This window comes from Pleurodeles waltl, chromosome 5 (genome assembly GCF_031143425.1).
Source record: "Pleurodeles waltl isolate 20211129_DDA chromosome 5, aPleWal1.hap1.20221129, whole genome shotgun sequence".
NCBI classification, from domain to species: Eukaryota; Metazoa; Chordata; class Amphibia; order Caudata; family Salamandridae; genus Pleurodeles; species Pleurodeles waltl.
The window spans coordinates 1,532,720,408-1,532,737,308 of NC_090444.1; the positions used below are offsets into that span (position 1 = coordinate 1,532,720,408).

Consider the following 16,901-nt stretch of genomic DNA (forward strand, 5'->3'; position numbering starts at 1 on the left):
GAGAATCCTCTGACAAATCTATCAAGACGTCACATACTAGATGAGAAGCTTTGCAAAATCTGCGAGAAAGAAATGATATGAGATTAGATTGAGGTCTTTGTAGGAAAAGAACCACAACTCTTTTCCTGGTTGACTAAAAATGCACAGATGTCCTGAGAATGGTATGCAAATGTCAAATCACAGGTTAAAGTGAGAAAAATAATGTATTCACTTCCTTTGTAGGGCCTGATTTAGAACTCAACAGGTTACTCCATCACAACAGTGACATATATCCCATCCTATTAAATCCTAAGGAATTTAGATTTCGGTGGACGGGATATCCACCACCATGTGACGAAGTAACCTGTCCGCTGAGCTCTCAATCAGGTCCTTAGTCTTGTGAATTAGAAGGAGGCTAGATTTTTTGATCCTCACAGGAGCCATACTGTCTTGAGAGTCAAGATAAAGCAGGAGTTAATCTCCTTAGACCTTCAGTAGCTGCCAGTAATTCTTTAAAATAGTTAGTTTAGTGACCTTCTATGTCCCAAGCAGAAATGTATTTCGAGGGTGCCATAGCACTTTTCATAAAGTTAACAGTCTGCTTCTTTTCGCAGCACTATAATCCAGCTCAGTGATACTCAAAGTACAGCTTGGGGGCTGCATGCTGCTACACTGACCTTTACATGCGACCCCCTGGTCAACAGCTGCACTGCATTGTTGTGCTGGCTCAGCACTAACATTAAAATACATCAATCTACTTGACCACTAAATTTAGAAACACCTTAATTTTTTAGAAATCTTGCAATTGGCAAGTAAAAATACGTTAGCCTCTTCAAAATTCAAAAACGGCATTTCATTAACATGAAGAATCGTTTCACTTAGAACATAATATCAGTGCATTAAGAAATATTTTTAAAGTGTAAGGAGGAGTATTTTTTAAGTGATAGCTTTCAAACATGAATTTAGAAATATTCATGCTTCTCCTCACACAGACAACAATGACAATAGTGAACTAAGAGGCAAGTCAGTTATGTGCACACTTTGACTGGGCTGGGTTGCTATTACACATGGACAACATTAAAGTTCAATATATTAAACACAGGAAGTTTTGTGTAATGCACACCCTGAAGTCATGTATTTCTAGGTCCTCTTATCTATGATAAAGAAAAAGTAGGGGAAGTTAAATAAATGAATTGTCTATGATCGCTCAATTTGTCAAGTAGTGAAGCCGGGACTGAGTTCAGATTTTCTGGTTTCACATTGTGCAATTCAGCCACTAGATATACATGCTTTGCTCCCCTACACTCCTCTTAGTGCCACACGCCCCTCTCCAAACCGCCACCCTGCTGAAATTAGTGCAGCCATTGGTCATACCACAGATTCAACTTTTTGGCCCCTAGGAAAATGTTTGTGAGTACCCACGATTCAGCTCATGTGACTCAGGACTGATGTACAGTAAAGGTTTCTTCACAATTGTTGTTTAACCAGCCTTTCAAAATGGCAAATCTAAACCATGCCCACCTTCTCCTCACTTCCTCTCATACACTCTTCCAAAAATAATATCATGTGCCCCTCTCTGAACACAGCAGAACACATACAACCCTTCTAGGCACATCAGTTCCTTAAACTTGAGTGACCATGCAGACTGCGAGGTCTTAGTCCTTCAAAAGAAACTAAAGCACCTTCCTTCCTGATTAGTGGGAAACACAGAAGGGTAGGAACATTCAGGCAAGGATTTGTTTTGGCATGAGATTTACTAGGGTCAAATTACATCTGATATATAATTTTCATGCGAAAAGGGGCTTGGGAGCACAACTTGGAGTTCAACACCCTTTGTTCGAAGATGTTTTTGATCCGCGTCTCTCATGAAGAGAGCAAATCTGAATGGAACGCATTAATTTATAACCCACAGGTTATATACTAAGAGATAAAAGAAAATTAGAAAAACTGGTTTCTAAAATGACTAAATATGACATCATTTTCAGAGTTTCCTTTGCAGCATTTAAACAAAAGTCCACGCAGACGAATTAGTTTATTTTCGTTATTAGTGTCATGAGTTTCGTGTCCTATGATTTACCATATTCAAGATGACTGATATTTCTAGCAATGCACAGGTATAACCATGCGAAGGCGGGCTACAGCTTCACATGTAACATAGCATATCGATCATGTTACCCTTACTAAATGTTCGCTCCTTATTAGGGATTGCGAACCCTTCTTTCTCAAATGCAAATTTCATTTTACAACAGATGATTCTGGGTATCTTATCTGCCCATGTAAATATGATAAGGAGAATGTTAAATTTCGGAAAGAATCCTCTATGTATTGGGATAATTTGAAATAAATATAGGAGTTTTGGCAGGATGACAATGTTGATCAACCCTATTTCGAAGGCAGTGGACAGAGGTAAATTCGGCCATCTATCAACCTTCCTGGGTAATGAATCTTGGTATAGCCAGAATCTGCTCTCAATATTGTGTCTGAATCGGTATGAAACCCGATACGAGATACCAAATCTGTTTTGTGTGCTTTTGGATTTAGAACTCTAAATGAAGGTGATTGGGAGCATAAGACGCTTGCCAGTTCACACTGAGAACAGCATCCTATTTTCCAATCTTTATACCACAGGATTGGTAAAATTATCTTAGGAGAAAAGCCAATGGCTCTAGTGTGAAAGCAAAAAGGAACGGGGACAGGGGACAGCCCTGGTATATCACCCTACCAATATGCATTGACAAGGAGAGCAGGCTGTTGACTTTAACCATGACAGACAGAACGGAGTATAATATCCGAGTTAAGCCCAGTATTTTCCTGCCGAATTACATTCTTTCCAGCACTCTGAATAAAAAGACTATTCTAGTGAGTCAGAATCTTTGGCAGCATTTAGATATATCTTTGCTTCACTCACCTCTGGATTGATTTGGTGAATTAGTGAATATAGCAAGCGGAGGTTAATTGCCATGGATAAATCTAATGCAAAAATGCAAAAAGAACAGATTATGAAAGGAAAATCGTTATTAGAAAATCACAAATAAGGAATCCAATTGCATTTGTGTCAATGGACCAGTTTTGCATTTCCCAAACAGCGATTTCTTATTAGGAAATTGCTATTTGGAAAATGCAAAACCAAGGATGCAATGGGAAAAGCCCCCCGTTGGTGCACCCCAAAAAAGAGCAGTGCACATGTAGAGCACACATGTGCCCGAGGGGCATGTGTGTGCTCGATTGCAATAAAAAAAAAAAACATTTTGGGGTGATTTTTTAAATTGCACATGGTTACCACTGACTTCAAGTTGCTGGTAATTGCATTTCCTAAATGCCCAAATCACATTTAGAAAATGCTTTGTACCTCAGAATAGGAATCATACATAGGTAATCCCTATTTGTGATTTCCTATTCTGGGGATCGCAAATTGCGATTTGCATGGGGTAGAAATTGCATTTTGCTATGTTCTAAAGGCCTTTGTACATCAGAAAAGGCCGTTTTGCATTTCTTCACAGTCCAAAATACCAATGTGGACCATTAATAAATGAAAAGGGCTTTGTACATCTGGCCCTTACTCTTTATAAAATTCTATAGACAGACTGTCTCCACAAAGGGCATTGCTGTTCTTCATGTTTTTATTCACTCCTGTAAGGTAACCAAGGCACAAATGGGTTCTCAGCTAGTCCTAGCCAAGAAAAGGTGGCTCTGTCAAGGTAATCATGCTTTTATGTTGGGGAAACCTGTATGTTGGAAATATATAATTTGGATTAGAATTTAGTAAATTCAGCAAGGACATTTGACACCTGGCAACAATTTCCTCATCTTCTCTCCTTATTTGTAGGACATCCAAAGATGACCAAATGGCTGATGTACCTTGGCAGTGCACAACCAGGTCTGTCTACTTCCTGTATTACCTAGCTTTTGAATATTTCCACAGAAACTTCAGCTTTCTTGTTGCCTCCTCTTTGCATTCTTTAAGCAGACATTACATGCTTGCCAACACTGTTGGGTAAGAGGACAAGTTATTGTACAGTTCTAATTGTCTAATAGAGTTTTCAAGGTTGCAAGATGCATCCAAATTGAGTGTAATCATCATGGACGACTTGTTTAGAGGTGTCCCAGGGATGGTTGCCAGGGAAGAGACAGAGCCATGGATTGGTCACAATGTATTTCTAAATACAAAAATAATTTCAGCCCTGAAGGCTGCATCTTGTAGGGAGGCAGGCTACTGTTGCCAGAGGCATTGAGTGACCATTGCTTGCAGAGGGGTGATTATTAATGAGCCAGGTGAGTGGTTATACTAGGTTCTCTGTAGATTTATAATCTTTTGTGTCCATCCCACCACAGCGCATGTGCCCAGCCAAAAATCTAAAAGATATGAAGAATTATGCATCATGGAATGGTGAAAGAACTTGTTAGCCCCTATATGACACAGTCTCCAGATGTTGTTTAAAGTGTCAGTCTGTGGTTGTTACATTAAGTTATGGTTTCCATCCCAGATAATACTTGGGGCATCCAGGCTGTTAAAAAAGGAGGGTCATCATAATTTGGGGCATAAGAATTTATGAGGGTGATGTTGAGCCCTATTAGCTGGCCTTGTATTTTCAAACACTGGCATTCTTGACTGAGGTGATCTTGTAGGATTTAAACTGGACAGATCTAATAACGAATATTCCAACCATCCCCCTAGAGTACGTGGAATAAGAGGAGAAAAAGCAATGGAAAATCAATGCTGATCCATTGTGGGTGTACTTCGAGGGGATAGATAGATCACTTGTAGGAATGCGTCTATGCCATGATGTTTCATATATGATGGTATCAGGAGTGCTTTTTGGGGCTTTTTACGGGCGTTCATATTCCATGTCAAGAGCTTCATTAAGGGGGGCTCCTATGGCCTTTAACATGTGCTATCTACAGCGAGGGTGTAGTAGTATCTCTGTGGATATAGGAGCCATGTTGGTGTTAGTATCTCTGTGGACATGGGTCCACATTGATGATCAAGGACATGTGTAATGTGAACATGGTTGTGACTAAACTGTCTGTGTGAAACTCCATCTCACCCTACCCCAGCCCACACTGGGTCCAAACTACATATTTGCATTGGGAGAACAGAGTAGTCAGGAACAAGCAGTGTCCTGCACCCTCAACCCACCCCAGAATCAGTGCTATCTGAGTTGTACTGTGGAATGGGTACAAAAAACTGCAAGCAACTTAACAATCAACTGGAGACAAGATGATACTGCCCCAACACCTGTAAATGTAAGTAACCTAAATCTTATCTTTACCACAAAAAAACCCATAGTGGTAAAACTGTGTGCGATTTAATGAAAGAATTTAGCCTAGCAGAAGCAAAGGTGGCTCTGTCAAGGTAATCATGCTTTTATGTTGGGGAAACCTGTATGTTGGAAATATATCATTTGGATTAGAATTTAGTAAATTCAGCAAGGACATTTGACACCTGGCAACAATTTCCTCATCTTCTCTCCTTATTTGTTGGACATCCAAAGATGACCAAATGGCTGATGTACCTTGGTAGTGCACAACCAGGTCTGTCTACTTCCTGTATTACCTAGCTTTTGAATATTTCCACAGAAACTTCAGCTTTCTTGTTGCCTCCTCTTTGTATTCTTTAAGCAGACATTACATGCTTGCCAACACTGTTGGGTAAGAGGGCAAGTTATGGTACAGTTCTAATTGTCTAATAGAGTTTTCAAGGTTGCAAGATGCATCCAAATTGAGTGTAATCATCAGGTAACCTTAAATATGAAAACTCTGCATCAGGAAGTCATCACTTTACATCACCGTCCTGTACTGGTAAGGAAGGTTTTTGGTGCTTCTTGTAGGACTAGCAAGCTTCTTAAGAATGAGTTTGGCCTCATATGAGTTGAAGAAAATGTGCATCTTGCCCTGCGCTGCAAAGCATGGTCTCATCAGCACAAACTGGATAGCAAGTTTGCTATGCTTTGTTCTCATTGATAGGAATTTTATCTGCTCTCCTTGAATGAATTGTGTTAAGTCAGGAAAGGCGGTAGAAAAGCCCTGATAATGTAATTCCTTATGGTCTCTGACCAGGTTTAGAATCTGGTCTCTGTCATAGTAGTTCAATAATTTTGCAGTAACAGGTTGTGGAGCACCACCTAAGACAGGTTCGGAGACCAATAAACAATTAGCATGTTCTAAAACTAGCAGATATGAAAGTTTATCAGAGACAAATAACATTGTTGAGCAGTGTTTGAGCATTGTTTCTGGGACGTATTCTGTGTGTCCTTTTATGGCCAACAATTCGGATACTGTCTGTGATCACACCTTCAGGTCAATAGCTTTTACTTTAATTTCCTCAAGTTCTAGTGTCATTTCTCTTTGCAGCTTGATTTGTGAAGATGCACCATCTTCCATATTTAAGATGTGCCTTTCTGCTATATCAATGCAGGAGTTTTGTTTATTGTAAAACAGTCTTACATTGCAGCCATCCTTTGTGGTATTGAATCAATGTTAGCATCAATTGACTTTAGGCTGGATTTCATGTCAATTTACGAGCTCTCAGTCCCAACTTCAAGCTTTCATCAGACCTCTTTTCCTCCATCTTGGCTGCTTTAGACAACTGTTTGAGGACCTTCTGAAGTCAAATGACAGTTTTGATTAGTTTTGATAATTTGGCATCAAACATTCCCATCTTGTAGCTACCGCAGCAGCTGCATACTACTTAAAGACATCTGCTATTACATCTGCACAGCTGAACAGAGTCCAGTCCAGGGGCCCAGTCACATCACCAAAAGACACAGAGGCGGAGCAGACTCAGGGGCTCAGTAGTAGCAGATCAAAGGTGACAATAATTTGAGCACTGGTTGAACCAACTAGGTTAGATCAGCCAGGACCTTGCTGGTTCAGTTTGGTAAAAGGCTGTTGTGAGGAAATTCTGGCCTTAGGAGGTCAAGTGAAATGGTTCAGAAGGATCATTTACTCACCTGTAGGTAAGTAGGGTGGGTGCTTCATTAATGCAGTTCAGGGGCCCAAGTTGTACCAAGGGTCAGTGGCACATGTGCTGGATGGATTTATAGCAGTGTCAAAGTTGGACGCTCACTCCTTAGCGAGACTGCTGGTTTAGGAGTGAGAGCACTTTTGTTTCCAGGCAACAGAGTCACTCCTACAGCAAGTCACAACTGTCGACCCAACCCTCCAAGCTCACAAGCTGTCACAAGCAGTACCTCACCAAAGCTCAGAAAGTAAAGGTGATTTCTGGCAGCCTTACGTATCGACTCTAGATAAGACCTCTCAGGGAAGTCGTGCTGGAATGAAAGTTACCCTTTTCTCTCGATAGCAATAAGTCTGAGACACCCAAAGGCAATGAAGAAGATGCAGGAGTGTTTTCAATATATTTATTACAATTTTAATAACCAAAATTGGGTGTGAATGAAGCCTATGCATTTTTTTAAATATACAAAATAAACTTGTTTACAGGTAAAAGATGTCTGTACCACTTCAAATTCCGACTTACCTAAAATGCAAGTGATTCAGTGGAAGTTTTTTCCAAAAAGAGTTTTTTTTTACACTGACTTACAATAGGAAGGCCAAACATTGTAGCAATTCAATATCTAAATGGAAATGTTCTACTACACTGCTTTCTGACACTTCTTCCATTTAAAACTGCACCCCACAATTGTGAGAGGGCCTATCACTGAGAAAAGGGTAGGCCAAAGAACTTGGCTATGGGAATTGCAAACATGAGGCTTGTAATAATATTGTTTTGGGGGTTTTGGATAGCTAGAGTATTTGACCCTTGGGCTGGCTGCCTCCCAGGGAACCTAACATACCCCATACAATACTAAAAAAAATTGACAACTCAGGGAGTGCAAAGTAGTGTGGTGTGTGTGTGGCTTCCTCCTGTGCAGAATGAGCCACAAATTCCAAACTTTGTTTCTTGAAACAGAATTTCCTTACATTGATATGCCAGACATTTCTAGAAATTCTGTGGATCAGCAATCATTAAGTGCTCCCACAATTTTACTGATATGTCCTGTACCTCATATGTGTTGTTGGGCTTATTGTAACAGAAAGGAACAGGCCAACACTGTGACTGTCTGAAATCAAAGTAGTATCAATGCGATCTTCACATGGCCTATTCCTGCCCCATGCAACAAGCACTCTCACTCATGTGGGTACCTTTGTTATCGGGAGTTGTGTAGCAATGCTAAATAGTAAGACTTTTGTTTTTTCTGATGTTCTGATATTTTTCTTCTGAAGACAAATTAAGAATTTGCCTTTATTGTTAATCCGTTTCTGTTGTTAAGTGGGTGGATCCTTGCTCAAAATCTTTAAAAGCATAAACTATAACTTGTATCCCAACACTCAGGAGACCCTGGAAAAAACACAGATGTGAGTCAAGCCTTGACAGGCATCTGTTTTTGGTTGAGGAGGACTGGAGGGATCATTATGTGCGGAGAAATTGCTGAAATGCTGAAAAAGCTCAAGTTCAAGTTAACCCCATCTGCCGGCTTGGTGGTCTGCCCGAACGATTTAGATGTTGGCAGTCCCATACATGATAACCCACCCGAGCCCTGCTGACTCTGCTAAGGATTCCCATCTGCTGCAATGGTGCTACAGGAAAGAGTGGCTGATGGTGTGAATCCAATCAAACTTACCGCCATGAACATTTGGTTTTGGCTTACAGCCACATTTTGCAAAATGTGGCAGTCTAAACTCCACGCCTGACTTTGCAGATTATGGGGGGTAGGAGTGAAAACTCACCTTTTTTTCGAATTCCACTTTTGTTTCTGGATGAACACGACTGGACAACACCTTCTGTCACAGCTGCCACTGGACCATGGAAAAAGCACAAATTCCTTGTTGCTGGACATGATGTAGGGAACCCGCATTGTCTGCGTACTTTGGTGGGTCACTGGTCATGAGCCTGGGATGACTGAGACATATAGATGTCACAGTAATTTTATTACATTACTGTGACATGTATATGTGGGGGACATGAGTGGGACAGGCAAGGATGGGGACATATGGGACACAATACATATAGCACACACACACACCTGTCATTTGGTGTTAGTACTCATTAGCAAATGAATGTTGATGAAATAGCATTGTTTCTGTTTTCCTCTTTACTGGATCAGTTACTTTATTCAAATTTAGAATGATACCATACTTTGGTTTCTTTAGGATTTAGGCCTGCAAATCTGCATTTAAATAATTACCTCTGCAATGAAGGTGCTTAATATTGGACAACGTGCTTTAGCAAATTAATAGATTTTCAGAGCTGTAGAGATAGGTGTTTTTAAGAAAGTGGATTATCAGTTTGGGTGGATAGTAGTCAACTACAAGTCATTTTGTCACTATTCTCCAGTAAATGTTTCAGAAATGTAAACTTGAGCTGAGCCCCCCGTAGCAATGGCACGGAGCAGAGAGGCTTAACTGTGAAAATGTGTAGGGCATTTATAAGTACCAAAAAAGTTCAAGTATCAAAAACACAACACAATAAAAATTTCGACTACAATTTATAAAAACAGAGAGTAATTGTATTAACAAAATGACTTTAATATGACAAAAATCCAATGAAGATAGCACCAAAAGTAATTAAGTGCCAATTCTAGTCATTTTGATGTGCTTGACTGGTACCGACGCTCAATTTAAGGTCGACCATGTTGGAATACGATCAGATAACGGAACCAGGTTCATCCTAGTTGGATTGCCTTCTAATTTAATCTCTGAAATGGAGGTAAAAAATCCTCATGTGAAAAGGCAGCAGGTTGTGGCCGAGATGGGTCAGCAAGGCTTGATAGCTGTCAGATGAGGTCCCAGGGAATTTGTGTTTTGCTAGAAAGCCCACAGCCGGAGAAATTCAAAATTGCACATTAGGAATGTATCTCGCTGGCCAGATACTTTTTGTGCCTTCATTTGGTGAAGTTTTTAGTGGTTAAACTTGGGGCCCAAATTAGTTTTTGGCAGACGGAGTAGTCCACCAGGCCGAGACTACTGCATCTGTTAAATTCATAAATGACCACCTAGAAGGCAATCATTCATTAAAGCTTTTGCAGGAAACTCCTTCACGATGGTTCAGAAGGACACGGCATTGTAACAAGCCGTAATCTTTTATATTTTCAAAAAGAAAATTCTGAAATGGGATTTTTTTTTGTAAAGTAAAAAGGTATTGCTCCCCTCACCATGAGAGGTTTTTCCCATGGTTGGAGGAATGGGAGGAGATTGCAAAGTTGTTTCTATTAGTTAAAGAACAGTAAAAAATGAAAACATGCCCCCCCAAAAATGAGCGGGTAGGCATGTAATTATTTCTCCAGCAGCCCTTGCTTCCAAGGGCTGTCAGAGAGAGATAATCACGGCAGAGACAGAATAGTCTCTGCTGTGATTAACCCACAGGTCTGTCCATATCTAAATGTGGTGGCCAGACAGCATTCTTGGTGGTGAGGATACTCCGTCACTGTTGCAGTGGAGTACTATTACCACCAAGATTGAAATCAGGCTCTTTGGCAATTTTTTTAATATCAAATTCCTCCAGTGGGGCAAGCTACAGAAGATTAGGGCTCCATGATGCCGAACACCTTATCCTTGATGTCCTGCTAAAACAGATTTGCTGCTGTGGAAAAGAGTGGAGTAACCTGAATCTATTGTCCACTGGTAATCCACCTTCACTGGATTGACGTGGTTGATTTGTCCCAGTCATCTTGAGGTTTTTAAAATCCAAAGGTTTCTAGGTCTCATGTTTTTCAGACTATTAGGAGCAGTTCACTTTGACACAGCCAAGGGTCCCAGGACCTCAGGAATACCACTTGTAGGTTAAGACTCACTCCAACAGAAGCCACCAGCAGACTCCAGGGCAGATCTAGAAACAAACTGGTCAGCTTTTCTCTTTAGGATAAAGAGTTTGCAGAAAATATTGAAATTCAAGGTGGTCAGCCAACTGACCCTTGGAGCCCACTTCTTTGTCTGGGTACAAATGGGAGCACATCCAGCCACTCAGGTCTCCTCACAGGCCTCTACCACAGGTGCCATCCTTTTCCATCTTACACACATCAAGTAGTGGTCTGAAGAGGGCCCTGTCCAGGTGTCAGCTAACATTTGTCTGTAATGGGTTATGCCTCTTTAATGTTAATCAAGTCACTGGACACAGGTAGCTGGTTATTCTGCTGGAGATAACACAAGGGAAAAGGAAATCTGTATGCTGATTTATTCAAACTGTTAATAAGAGTAAAACCAAATTCATTGGTAAACTGGGTGCAAAAGGAGATATCTCCCTCTGATACTTAGACGAGAAAACCAAGGGGCATATTTGAGAGGCCTTAGTGACATTCTAACGCCACATTAGCGTCATTGTTTTTTACGCCAATGTGGTGTTAGAAGGATGAAAATACAGTGCCACATTTGCCTGCAGCAGGCATAATGTATGGAAAGGGTGCATTCCTCTATTGGGTGGGGGGGGCAAAAAATGGCACAAAGAAATTTAAGAGCTTTCTTTGCATAATTTATTGGCACTTTTGATGCCTGCTCAGAGCAAGCGTTAAAAGGAGACTTCATTTGGTTACAATAGGCCTCTGGGTGCTTTTCAGGATTAGCGTCAAAATTTTTTACGATAATCCTGCAAAGTACTGGACTTCTGATTCTAGTCCCCTACCTACCGCCATGGTGCACCCTGTTTTAAATAAAGCACACACATGGTGGCATTAGTGTGCGCTAAGGGGCACAAGAAACATGGCACTGCCATGTTTCTTAAATGTGCCCCCAAATATTCCTCCAGGATGGTGAAATGTCCCACTAAAGCACTCTCCAAGAAGTGTGCTGCTATCAACCTTTCATCAGTGTAGCAAGTAATCTATCATATAAATCCAAAAACTTCACGGGTTTACCCTAAATCATTTTATTTCTATGATCTTCATAAATGATCCAAAATCAATTCCAACATCCATTCCAAACTGGATTCCAAAAGAAATCATCTAAAAAAATAACACAAAAGTTCATTTTGGGACCCAATGCATACACCCTAACAAGAGATAACATTATTATATGTAATATTGTATTCCAATGATTTCCTATGAAACAGCAAATCATCCTACCCAGAAAATAGCTTGTGTGGCCTTGTCAATGTAAAAACCTTGTTAATATTTATCTTTCACATTTCTTAATTTTAAATACCATACACTCTGCCTTATGAGCAGTAAGGTCTACTTAGGGGTGCCTTCTTTATAGAAAAAAGAAGGGTTTATGCCCTCATAGGAACATGCCCGGGTTTGTGTGCTCAACTACATATTTGCGAGATAGTATTCCTGGTTTTTTGACTTTGTAGTCTGGAGCAGTGCCGTCCAGTGCCCTATGTATGTGCTCTGACATCTAACATCATGTGGAATTGCAGGCTTATTTAACTGACCTATAAGTCTTTAGCATATGATACAAAATATACCAAGTGCCCATGACTTCAATGGAAATAGTGGACTGCAGCAATCATTGTGCCACCACTAAAGTTACAATGAAAAACATGACTATAGGCTTGCCATTAATAGTTTGTCTGTGCAGATTTAAATTGCAAATTCGACCCGTCAAAATGACCTCTTTTCACAGGCCTAAGCAGCTAAATAACTCAAGGAGCTATTCAGCTTCTGAGTGACAAATGGAGGCTCACACAAATAGGATTCTAACAGGCTTTAGGTAGGCAAAACGTCAATTGTTAAAAGTACCTTTCATAAAATACTTATCATAAATCTGACTTTGCCAATGACTTGGGTTTGTAATAATTTTAAAAAGTCCAATAACTACATTTGTATCTGATTCTTACATCCTCTGGGCACACTTTGTCCCATATACTAGGGAGTTATAGGGAAGTTAAAATTGCCAATTAGGAGTTTAGCCAATTCCAACATGTTTTAGTGGATCACAGAACATGCACAGCGGCCTAGTTTGCAGAGTTCCAGTACACAGAGTCAAAACACAGAAAAATCAGAACCATCCAAAACAAAGTGGGATGATCATGCAAAAAGAGGCATTGCCTACAGTGTTGCTTTTTACCAGCCTTGCCACCTGATGGGTTAAATGCCTTGGGTGTACCATATCCATTTTCCAATGAGTGTTGTTTCCATATTTTATAGTGCATAACTTGGCACAGCTGAGAAATAGGATAGTGTTCTGCATACAGTTATATACTATATCAGTTATAAGTAAGACAGAGGAGATGCTTTAGGGCTCTCTGCAGGATGCACAAGGTTTTTTACCAGATTGACTGTTCCAACATATGACAGTGATTTAATGGTTTCTTTCATATAGACAAGTGGACTCAAATCTTCCCCTATTGCTCATAATTCATATTATTCAAACTCAAACTGGAGGTCACGTGATCATCTTCCTTAGTCCCACACTTTGGAATAGCCTTCCTGTTCAAGTTGGGTTCAGAAACAACTTGTTTTCCGAAACAACACTCAAGACTAGTTTGAGAGTTTCAGTACATTCTTTTACTGATCTTTTTTTCATTCCAACAGTTCTCCTGAGCACTTTGATTACATTCTAGGTGAATGTAGTGCTTCACCACGAAAAATCTAATCTTATTTTTGCAGATTTTTTTCTTGTTCTTCTTTTTCAGTGTTTGGTACTTATGGATTGCAGAATGCCAAAATCACAGTATGCATTATTAGGAACTGTACAAGATTTCCATGCCATTCCCATGGCACCTATCCTAAATAAGTCTGAGCTCATCCAAGAAACCTATAAAGAGAGTGAACCTGTGTAAATAGTACTCACTATTTCCTGATAGTTTTGAGTTTAAGCCTTGAAACACTGGCCTGTAAGTTAAGATGCACTGTGGAAATATAGCTCATTAAGCATACAGAATTTGAGATTTATATGACTTATCCATAATGACAGCTAGCCAAGAAATCAGCATACTTTAGAGGAAACTATCATGTTATGTTTCAAAATGAACAAGAAAGGATCAGGGTCTATGATTTGGAACATTGACTATAATTTGTCTATTCTTACCAATTGGGTCTTATATGTAGCTATGAGAATAGAGCCAAAAGTAGAAAAGATAGCATCCGTCCCCTGACAAGAGTCTAATAGTGTTATATGCCTTTTCTTTAAAAAAAACTGCTTTTGTTTTACTTTAATTAGAAGATTACATATATTGAAAATTACAACTCTTCCCAAATATGGTTACATAGTAAATTATTCCACTTTATAGTGATAAGAGGAAATAGCAAAATATATAAGAAAGGGATCAATCGGCATTGGATGGGGGAATAAGCTAGACATTACACAAAGGTAGATGACTGCTTCTAAACTTTCAGCTACACTGCTGGGAATCAGAGATAAAACAATTAGGGTCACTCGTGTTTTGATATGAGATGGAAGTTACTTATTGGCGATAAGCACTGAGATATTGGTTTTGTTGGAAAGTGCTGCAAACTTTGGGGATGTCATGGTGTAGCTTTTTCCAACCTTTATGTGGTTTATCGATCTCCTCATATAGTTTGAAAATAGGAACAGTATCCCTTAGAGTTATCTAGAATTCAAGTTGCTGCAATAGTAAAAAATACATTTTGGGAAGACTGAAGAGCATGGCAGTCAATGAATTCTCCTGATTAAAGTACTATCAGTTGTCTAATTAGTGGCATAATAGATGGATGGATGGATGGTGATGGATGGATGCATGGATAGATAGATAGATAGATAGATAGATAGATAGATAGATAGATAGATAGATAGATAGATAGATAGATAGATAGATAGATAGATAGATAGATAGATAGATAGTCAAAATGGAAGTACCTGAAGTAATCAGAATGAAGAGCATACCAAGGCATTAAGGATCCAATACCTAGGACATATGATTGATATGCTACACAAAGTTGTTTTAGCTGCCATGTTTAAAAGAAACCACTTACTCATGAATTCGTAAGTTATACTGGATGATAAAAAAAATTATTGAAGCGTCATCCTGTGAAGTCTGTGGAATCTCCAGATTTTGGTTAGAAGACACAGAGAACATTCACATTTTCTCACTGTTCTGCTGTACATAATGGAATCCAATGAATCCAAGGATTTCTCAGAACAAAAATTGAGATTGGTGTAATTATACTTTTTATGGAATTTGTGAATAGAATGTCAGATTAGAGATGACAGAAGTTGACATATTGTTTCCCCTTCAAAACTGTCCAGAAAGCGAATATGTGAATGGTGGAAAAGAGGATAGTGCTCCCTCCTTACTAGAAATGTTAGCAAAGATTTGCAGAGTCATTTTCACAGCCAGGAAAACTACTTCTGGGAATACATATAATCTTGGAATACTTTTAGCAATGGTATGACAAAGCATGACCTTGAATGTTCAATGATTATATACTGATTGCTGATCGCAAACAGCCTAGATGTCTAAGAAACTTTCTGCTTAAAAACCACCATACTACAGGCATGAATAGCTCTTTCTGTGGAGGCAGGACATAGCCTATTCAAGTGTAAGTAGGGCTGGGCCCAGCTCTGCCCTCCCATCCTGCCAGTGACGTCCCACCAAGGCTCACCTAAGCTCTCTATGGTGTGTGGCTGACTGGAAGGAATACACAAAGCCCAGTTGTTAGCTACACCAAGCCAAGTGACCCAGGAACAGGCTACAGGTACTACATGGCTAAGGCAGGAAAATGTCAACTCTCTTAAAATACCATTTTCAGAACTGTAATTTAAAATCTGACTTCACCATAAGGGAGGATTTTTCATTACAATTCTAATGACACCAAACATAATCTGCATACCTGCTCCCATTTGGAAATTATCATTCATTAAATGTTCTAAGGTTACTCCAATGTTAGCCTATGGGAGAGGCAGGCCTTGCAATAGTGAAAAATGATTTTGTTTTTCACTACCAAGACATGTAAAACTTAAACATTACTTTATGAATACACTGCACCATGACCTCTGGCCTATCTAATGCCTACCTAGGGGTGAATTACATGTATTAAAAAGAAAGGTTTGGGCTGGCAAAAGGTTTGTTTTTGCCAGGTCGAAATGGCAGTTTAAAACTGCACGCACAGGCTGTAATTGTAGGCCTGAAACATGTGTGAAGTGCTACTTAAGTGGGTGGCACAATCATTGCTGCAGGCCCGCTAGTATCATTTTAATGTACAGGCCATGGACACCCATTTTACTCGGAACTTACAAGTAAATTGAATATGCCACTTGGGTATAAGCTAATTCTTCCATGTTTAAAGCAGGGTGCAGAAGCATCTTAGCACTGGTTAGCAGTGGTATAATGCACAGAGTCCTAAAGCCAGCAAAAATTAAGTCATTAAAAAAGAGGGGTGGAAGGAAAAAAGTTAGAGGGAACTCCACACCAAGCATGCTAGGTCTAACAGAATTATTTGACTATTTTATGATTTTGAGACATATTAATACTCTTCGAGCAAAAGTATAAACTCATCTGTCTCAGTGTAACATATACAAATAGCAACCTATAAAAGGGTTTGCCAATACACAAAAATATTTTGTTGAAATTTACATATTATGCAGCAAAGGGTTTTATATGTGTGGCAAATGTGGTAACTCCATAATTATGTGCAAAATATTGTGGACAAGAATCACACAAATTTGCAGGGACTTGTTTCTTTACCAATGTTGTATAGCACTTTCACTTTCCTAAAGGATAACAAGGTATTGTTTTATACTATGCTTATTCTTACCTTACAGACAAGTAACACCACACATTCTTCTGTAACTTCCCAATACAAATACTCCAGAAAGTAAGGACCTAAAAACATGAACAAGTTAAAGAAATGTTAATATTGGGAAAGTTGATCTGCATCAAGACACAATCACATATACCAACAAAATCACATCACTATTAGCCAATCTTCCCGACATAAAATCTCCTCTAGCCTTGGCTCCAAAATATGTGGTCAGGAAGGCTCTGAGACCTAGAACTGAGATTACTGACTTGCAGCACAAAGCCA

At 39.5% G+C, this 16,901-nt stretch overlaps 1 protein-coding gene across 1 annotated transcript in view; it reads right to left on the reverse strand.

The window, feature by feature from the left end:
• The window catches only part of MYOM2 (myomesin 2), a 571,331-nt gene that overhangs the window by 170,450 nt on the left and 383,980 nt on the right, over positions 1-16,901 (reverse strand). Inside the window, exon 28 of the mRNA XM_069235814.1 lies at positions 16,632-16,699. Coding sequence (XP_069091915.1) covers positions 16,632-16,699 — 68 coding nt within the window. The remainder of the gene's footprint in view (positions 1-16,631; positions 16,700-16,901) is intronic.